This window comes from Botryllus schlosseri, chromosome 1 (genome assembly GCF_051294905.1).
Source record: "Botryllus schlosseri isolate E-star chromosome 1, Bs_hap1, whole genome shotgun sequence".
Lineage (NCBI taxonomy): Eukaryota > Metazoa > Chordata > Ascidiacea > Stolidobranchia > Styelidae > Botryllus > Botryllus schlosseri.
Window position 1 is genome coordinate 29,004,026 of NC_137236.1, and position 9,407 is coordinate 29,013,432.

The window sequence follows — 9,407 nt, forward strand, 5'->3', positions numbered from 1 at the left end:
GAGGGATTACGTACTTTCAGCAGTTAATCGGTGGTGAATATTTTCGAAATTTAAATAGTATCTTTGCGACTAACGCAAAATGACAAACGACACTGTGAACAGGTGCAATTTTCGAAAATGCATTCCGTCACCATGATACTAGAGCTATTCCGCCCGGGAGTCATGGGAGTTTCACTAATAAAGGCGATCCAAACGTATCCCAAATCACATACTACTTGACAATGCCGAAAGAAGAAAAAGCAAGTAGCTTTACCTGAAAAAACCGCGAAGTTGAAATGTTAGTAGTCAAAAACAACCATTGAATAAGAATGGTGCAAGTGATTAAAATCGTACTTGAGTACCCCGAAAGTACTTCGTTACTGACCATGACCTTCTCTGGGTAGCGTCTATGCCACCTCCATTTTATGACTTGGTAATTCTCACTGCATCTGCATCTATATCTACTTCACAAAGTATCACGCCATAGCTAATATAATTCACCACGTCCCTGCATACTTTAACCATCCGCCCAAATTATCATCGGTGCACCTACAAAAATGACTCGTTAAAATTGCTTCTTGTACGATATGGTTCAATTGAAAAACGGCGGAAATACGGATACGCTAGATTACTAGATAACACATTGATCTGTTCTTTCGAACCATCAAGGCCGTGTGCGGGTTACAAGCAAAAGTGGCGAATCCTAAATGTCACTTCCATCTTTGTACATGTATATTACCCTCGCTTTACCACATTTATGCATGTTATTACAGACTTCTACCTTGTCATGTTAATGTTTTGCAGAAAGACGATGATGTTAGAGTGAGGAATGTAATTCACGAGTGCGTAGAACTGTATAAAAAGCATATGAAAAAGGTAAGTCGGTTGCTGTAAGAGAATTGTGGTATTCGCATGAGATACATATCTGTATCTATATATTAGATCGATAGACCGTATACTCTTTCGTTTGAACATCCTCCAATCTGTTCATTACATCATATTGTGTCTTATATATCGCATTACTTGTCTTGAGAATGAGAGGATGAGAGGATGAAAATAATAAGACCGCGGATTATTATAAGCCTATCGCAGAACATGGGATAGCCTACCAGCCCCGCAATTCATTTCTGGTGTCTGATTATTTCAGTTTTCAAGACATTACATGGATTACTCGCTTCTCGTGAACGAGCACGGGAAGGTGAGAGGTCAGATTTTCAAGCACTTTGAGCAGAAGAGCAAGCTACTGACCGATTCGTCGGGGCCGTCGTCCGAACTTTCCGATAAATTACAGAACGAATTTTGTGCCGTGGAAGCCGCGAATGAGACGAATCAAGTAAGCCTTGGTCGATTTCTATTAGCGTAGCTTCGCATACTGTGCAAGTGCATGAGTTGAAATGGGTGCAATTATTGACTTGCCACAGCGTAGGGTTAGGCCGTAGGGTGAAAATCAGGCCAATGCTTCATGGTACAAAATTTCACTTTCATTCCCATTCCAATGGATGAGAAGAGTCAAATACACCACTCCTCACGGATATATAACCCACGGATTGTAATGATTCGAGTCGGGTCGTGAGAGCCACTTTTCGAGAATTTTAGAGTCACTTTTTGAGTACCCTTGCAATTAAAAGCTATATTATGAACGACAATTCTGGTTTCGATACTTTAATTTATGTTGCAAGTTCGAAATCTCGATTGGTGGTATCAGAGCATCGAAAACATGTATCACAAATCTATAGGCACTGTAGTGCAGCATCGACCCACCTGCAGAATAAATATTTATGCTTGAAAAATACGAAATTATACCATTGAAGCGGTTTATATATTTTGTTTTTATACATTTACCAAATCCTTCCAGCCCAGCCCTGATATAGGTCTACTCCGTTAGGTAGCCTAATAATCTTTGCTATGCATTATTACGATAGTATTATTGGGTATACTTGCGTTCCGTACCAGCACGTCACATTTACGATATTTGTTTTTAGCGCATGCTTGGACTCGTGCTTCAACAGAAGCGAAACAAACTCATCGTGCAGTATCGAGTGACAATGTCGAAGGTGGGAAACATATCATACTCGGGCCTGATCCCATTTTTGCAGTTTTACTGCTGCTTACTGTAGTTTTGGAATGTGGTATTTTGCACTGTAAGCTATAGCTTTACATAAATGTTCTCTTTTATTAATAACATCTTTATCCAACTCCATTACAGCCTCCCCCGGAGGTGATCGGTAACGAAGTACTTCTACTTCTTCGAAGTGGTCAAATACTACTTCGACTATAGTATACTGTTTCAAGTGGTTACTTTCTTGTACTGTAACATTCTGGATTTTTTCAAGTAAAAAGTAAATTTTGGATATCCTTGATTCACTTCAAACAGTGACATTGTCATGACAGCCGGTTCGGAGAATCCCTGTATCAGGCTAGGTAATTATATTTTGGAAAATCGCATATATATTTGGTGTCAATGGTCATTTTGCGTTACTCTCGAAGATACACCCAGAAATTTGGAAAGTGGCTGCCTCGGATTAACCGCTAAAAGTATGCGACCCATCGAAGTATAATGATCACATTTCAGTTCTGATTCTACTTGAGGAAATTTCGTTATGTCTGAAATTATTATTGCTATTTGTGATTAAGTGAAAATTTACGGCTTAACTTCGTTTTCTACTTTTACTTCTACAGTCATTTCGCGAAGGTTCATCTTGCTTCACACAAATCAACTTTTTGGAACTTTCATTTTCTGTGTATCCCAGAAGTAGTTTTGACGTGAATCGGAAATACTCCTTCCATGAAATTGAGGAGAAATACACGGCGTCACTTCGGCGTCTATTTGAGTAGCAACGATGACTGGTTTATCCATCTTCAATATTTCAGGGTATGGCAGACGCCTACATCGAACCAAGCGTGCTCGAAGCAACACACAGCAGCACTGAACAAAACGTAGTTGACCGCCTGATACACGATGACGAAGTGTTGGCGATTTGTACCTCGCCAATCACGGACACTTTCGTTCGCAAGAACGTGGAACAGCTGAGGAAGGATATTCAGCAGATTTACGAGAAGTTGAGCCTCACGAACGAAGAAAACAGAAAACTCTATCCCCAAACCACTAGAGGAGTGAAGGGTTTTTTCAAATCGATATGGAATTCGAAGAGTCCGTCATAAATCCACAGATTCTAGAGCAGTGGTTCTCAACCTTTTTGTCTTCGCGGACCCCTTCCGGACCGTCACGGACCCCGCGGACCCCCACGAAGCTTTAGATCAAATTTAGCTCAATTATCATGCAATCGCCATTTGACTTGTGCAAGTGATAGCTGTAGGCTTAGTTATAAAGAGCAACGAAATGACTTTTCTTGAAAATAAGATCATACTCTTCGTGTTGAAATTGGGATGACTTTTAATATTTCAAAGTAAATTCTGCAACTGCATATCCTTAAATACGGGGTGGTGTCTTGAAAATACGCGCCTTCGGTTTGATATGTACGAGTGCCGAAAATTCATTCCCACAATTTTAGGTTATGGCGAATGTAATAATAACGCGTAACGCTTCCGACGACACATTTGGGTATGATCGCAACAAATATGGCACCAAAATTGAAAAGTGAATTTTTCAATGTACATACAACGTCAAGCCTGATCATTTCTATCTAGCACAGGGGTGTCAAACATACGGCATGCGGGCTGCATCCGGCTCGTCAGACCACTTCATCCGGCCCGCGAGGCCATTCTGAGTAGATTGAAAAAAAATTAATCTCATTATCCGACAGATTTTTAACAGAAGTTGAGATTTTACTACTAAATAATTCGTCGCAAATAATCCAGCATATTTTTCACCACGAATAGGTCGGACCAACGACGCATATCCGTTGTCCAGTGACATTGTCCACTAAAACGGGCACAGAAATATTTCAACGATATCCTCGTTACAGCCACTCTTATAGTAGGTAATAAATGTATTCAATCGGCCAATTATCGTATTTTTGCCAATTCCATTGTTTGCGAATAACGTTGTTGCTGGAATAAAGTGGGCCCACATATTCCGTGATATCAATAAAGCATTCCAGTGAAAAGCAACGATATGGATGTCGACATAGCATATTGAAATTATTTGACTGGTCCGGTCCGCGAGTGACTAAAACTCCACAAAATATCTCCAAACAGCAAAATGTTTGTATCAGTAGGCTATTGGCAATTTTGGGATTAAAATGAGCCCGCACAGTACGATATTGCATCTCAGACGGTCATTCTGTTGATGTGAGCTCTGGAGTTTTACTAGTAATGAAGCGAAACTGTGCCCCGTGATTTCCCGATTAAAAAAATACAAACTAGGTTATTAAATATTTTGAGGCTTCGCGGACCCCCTAAAAATGCTTCGCGGACCCCTGGTTGAGAACCACTGTTCTAGAGCATGTCGCTGTATTTTTAAATTACAGTTGAACTACGTCTTCGAATGCGGGATTCAGGCAGAATAATGTCTAAATCCGTCGAAATACCTGATATATTTGCGGAAATCGTGAATTTAGCCATTTCAATATCTGAGCCAATATTCATATCTGATATCTCTCGTTAAATTGTTAGTATACATAATAGTTGCATTACGGTATACGCTGCCAAAAGACGACGACTCATGATGAAGCAGGCGCTTACTATCCCCACATTATCAAATACATACGATGATAATTCGCTGCCTGATCAAATAGATAGCGCGACACGCCGTTTGACGGTGGGTGGTCTGGTGGTAAAGTTTGTGTAACTATGCACCTTTACGTTGTCGGTTCCAGAGCTATCGGCAACAGTGTATCATCTGACTGCGTACAGATTGGTCACACCTGACAGCCTCAAACCGAACCCGAAACAGTGATATCGGATATTTTTTCGAGCTCGATAACTGTTGTTCGATGTAACAGTGCGAATAGGATTGCATTTGAAACAAATCAAACATACATATTCAAAACAAGTCCCTTGTTTGAAACATGTTTTTTATCGTTTTTTAAGCCATGACGTGACGAATATTAAATTGTCACTTCATTGTCGATTGACATTAACAATTAAAAATATAGCTCATTTTACGAAATAGGCTTCCAACAACTGTTATATACCGTCCAAAAATGTTTTTAACCCGGACTAAATCGTCATGTAGCATTTTTACGGTCGGCAGTCATCATCATCATCATCATAACATTCATTCCGTACCAATCCAAAGCTACAACACCAATGGGTTGCGGGTTCGGGCCGACTTCAGAATTGCTACCTAACTGTTGGAGGTATAACTAGGCTCCTCCTCTTCATCTCATCCGTGCAAGCAGTGGCTTAACTCATTATTTTAACACATTATGCCCGGCACAACAACAATTTTATCCAAATATTTGAAAATGTGATATTTTCCGCGTCAAGGGGGCGTCAAGGTTTAGCTTTACACAGTAACAGCTGCAGTGGTGGTATAGTCTAGTCAGTAAAATTAAGTCTGCGAGATCACCAAATTGTCTTCGCAGAAACTAGGGAACGATCTTCGAACTTTTTGGGTTCGCCTTCAAAATGCATAACCAGTTGTTGTCATAATAATAGCATTAAGCTTTCTGATTGAATTTCCTTTAACTTATTTCGGTGAAGTAGGATTTCCTGCAATGTTATCTATAAAAACGAAATAAGTTTGCGATTGACAATGACATGAGAGATAATGTAAATACCTCCCCTTTGACGAGATTTGACCACTAGATAACATGAGAACAGCACCAGCCTTCCCATTGACTTGATACTTTTAACAGGCATTTCAGTGTACAGGTACATTATGACGTCATCTCTGTGCTGTTTAACAATTAATTGAGTGCAAGCTGTTACTTGATATCTTCTGAAAGGGGGTAATTGCATCCCATCATTTTCTTATTAAGGGTAACGACATGAAAAAGGTTGAGAACCACTGCATTAGAGTTTGAGACCCCTGCCGTAAATGACGAGAGGCCTATGCTTATGACATCACAGGAGGAATATAATTTACATGTTGCGTACAGCTGATATGAACAGCATGTTCTGAAGCATAAATTTGTCTATTTATTGTGATAGCTAGGCAACGGCCCATTTTAATGCGGTTCTGGTACATCCCAGTACACCCTTTCCACCCTTTCAAAGTTTGGGTACACCCTGTTGGTGTACGATAACCCGATTGAAGAGCCCTGATTTAAGACAATCTTTTCTATAGTGCAGTGTTGAATAAATGTTGGTAGCTTTGTAACTGGTACATAAATGCAACCTTTTATTGCAACAGAAACTTGTCCTATTAATTAATGATATCCAGTGTACGTATATAGGGACTTTAAATTGCGCGTTGCGTCATACATACCGATCATGGATATTGAAGCCGAACAATTGACAGGCGAGACTTTGCTGATAGGTATGGCGTATATTCACAAAAATTACAAGGTAAGCGCGGCATACGTACGATATACAGGTTCGACTTGTACGCCTTGCTAAGTGTGAAGACCCCGAGAAATCCCGATCCCGGGATCTTAGGCTATTTTTCTGATCCCGATCCCGTGGTTAAAGTTAATCCCAATGAAATCCCGGGATCACTGGAAAGCAGATGTCGAAGCTTAGTAGCGCGATACCTCTCATTTTGACCATAAAGCAGCGTCAAAATATCGGCTCATTGTCTACAAAATACGTATGTATGTAATATCAAAACAAACTAAGAAATAACAATGAACCAAGAAATCACTTCACCCGTAGGCTATTGTGCATGTACTAGTGATTATCGCAGCGTTAGAAAGAAGTGTGTTGCGGAGGTAAAATTTTGATCGCAATATTGGCCTTCCAAATGAGGTTCTTTAAAAATAGTTTACAGGCCCAACTGTTGAATTAGACCGAGGCAATACTGAACAGTATGAAGATCCTGCTAGCCATGATACTGAAATGAATTTGGCACGAGAGCTGCGTGAGTTCGTGGCAGATGATGAAAGTGTTGAAGAATAAACTGCGATGTTGACGTACGAGTATATTATGCATGAAAAAATGCTGCTGTATGAAGACAGCAAAACGCCGGAAAACAACAATTTATATGAATCGCGGACAGCACAACATCTGTTGAGGCTGCACGTGCGTTTTCAGTTCGTGTATATTTCGCCAACAAATTAAGAAGCCGTCCAGGCCGGGTTTGGCCAACCTGTGGTCACAGAACAATTGTGCAGCCGTCAACACATAATTAAAATTAGCGTGTTTCGGCGGCTGTGCACATGCAACTTGACTTTACGAATTGACTCCCGAATTTTTGCGCGTCGCGCGATTTACGGTGACTTGACTTAATTATTCTGTTTTAATAGAATAGAATCCTTGCAATCTGAGCGTCTGCGCACAAATCCGAACCGAATAGAAAAATAATGCGGCCCATGAGGAACCAACCAATATAAAGTCATTTGCGAATGAAGGTTTTTCTGGTACATCTGGGCTATTCCAATATATATTTTTACTATACCGACAATTTTGATGGCGTGTCAAGAACTAGCAATATGCAACAAGTGATTAATAACAACCCGAAGACACAACATCATTTTATGCGCCAAAAAATTTGCGTAGGCACCCCTCCATCAGCGCTAATTTAAAATCTGATCACCTGAGCTGAGAAAGGATAAATATTTGATAGTACTATATGCAGCAATAACCAATCTCATCGACAAAAGACATGCACGAAGTTGAAAAAATTTCGCGCTCGTCGTGACTAGACGACCCATATCAATAATTTTCTTAACTAGTTAATTCGATTTCGCTTCGAATGGTAAGCGTGCGCGTGCGTTCTGCTTCTACAACTAAAAAACTTTCAAGCGCAAGGTATTTCACAAGAAAACAATGGTGGCACAGAACACCGGAAGGGCAGTTCGCGATGCGAAGTCGCCTTGTTGCCAATTTAACGAATATATTTCGAATCAAGGTGATCCAGTACGACTGTCCGATGAAATGCGGCCGCACGCTGTATATGTAATCGAAGTGCGGCCATGAATTGCAAAAAGGTTGAAGATCCACATGGTCCAGACGACGGCACTATTGATGCGCTCATGTTTTTGCGTCTATATTACAAGGAATAAATGTTGTTTGCGCAGCTTGTATGTGTATATTATTACTTTGATAATCCGAGGAAATCCTGGGATTAAGAAGTAAACATTCCTGGATTTATAATTTGATCCCGAAATTCTAGCACTATACTTTTTACTCAATCACAATCGAAAGTTGCAACATAACATCAATCGTGGAGTCGTACCATCGACATATACAGCACAGAAATAACACACTACTTGTCTGAGTGCTTTAACGAATATAGCAACTGATATGATGGCGAGAAATGTATAGTTTGCGGATCGATTAATATTCTATGGTAAAAGCGACATCATTCGCATTTCGCTCACGTATCAAGTTTTCGCAAAAGACTAAAGTAACACAAAAGACACAAAGAATTATTTGTCCTCCCGCGGCTATAAAACTTCTGAAACAATAGGTCACAGCTTTACAAATCCGCTAGACCCAGCAATATCATTGAACTACACACTCCGCAATATGGCGGTGACGACAAAACAAAATTTCTGAACATCCTCATGATAAGCTCAAAAACGCATCGAGTATTCCGGGAATGCAATGAAACCAGTGCAGCGTGACAGCAAACATGGAAATAATCGGATATTAAAGCATAAAACCAGACTGCCGGATGAGGGGAGGGCTATTACAGGGGTTCGCTGCTCGTGGACATGCCAACAGCAAGACGCGCGACCCATGACGGTTCCATTGGAACAGCTAAAATGTCATTCAACTGAGATTCCTTACGATTGTTGTGTATAGCGCAGTGGTAGGCAACTATACGGCCTGCGGGTCGCATGCGGCAACCAACACAGTTTTGTGCGGTCGGCGAAAGTTTCAAGAAACGTATTAAAAATATTGATAAAATGCGTACTAAAATCTAAGTACTGCATTGACTCGATCAAACATTTTCTTATTATAATCCACCACGCTAATTAATTTATGTGATATTCTTACTATATTATACTTTAATTTAATTTCTGATGCGATAGCCCGCCCATAAGACCCATATATTTTAAAAGGTTTCAAATGCTTAACATCACAGAAAGTCAAAACGGGAATAACATTCGGATCACGAATGAAATTTTACCTTGGCCACACCAACACGTTTATTCTTTTTAGTGCTGTACCTGGAAAAACCGAGTCGTCCGCGTGTTAGGCAGATTTGTTCTCTGTATGTGCGGAAGTAGCCTATAATACTTATAAAATCTATATATTTTAGTGGGAGCGTATTAGAAGATAACATGGTTACGACGCTGTCAGCATTGTCTGTCCTGGAGTTGTGCCAAAAGCAGAATCGTCAAATCTATAAACAGATCACTGCTCACAGATTTGAATCTCTATCCAGTACTAAGAATCGGGACAACCGACTTTCA

The 9,407-nt window shown here is 40.2% G+C and overlaps 2 protein-coding genes across 2 annotated transcripts in view; both read left to right on the forward strand.

The window, feature by feature from the left end:
* LOC145434899 (atlastin-3-like) overlaps window positions 1-4,660 on the forward strand; it is a 31,986-nt gene extending 27,326 nt beyond the window's left edge. The window contains exons 12-15 of the mRNA XM_080312132.1: window positions 784-855; window positions 1,127-1,312; window positions 1,962-2,033; window positions 2,851-4,660. Of these exons, the coding sequence (XP_080168258.1) occupies window positions 784-855; window positions 1,127-1,312; window positions 1,962-2,033; window positions 2,851-3,141 (621 nt within the window). The 3' untranslated portion in view covers window positions 3,142-4,660. The remainder of the gene's footprint in view (window positions 1-783; window positions 856-1,126; window positions 1,313-1,961; window positions 2,034-2,850) is intronic.
* The window catches only part of LOC145435071 (microfibril-associated glycoprotein 4-like), a 489,059-nt gene that overhangs the window by 239,130 nt on the left and 240,522 nt on the right, over window positions 1-9,407 (forward strand). The gene's annotated exons all lie outside the window — the stretch shown is intronic.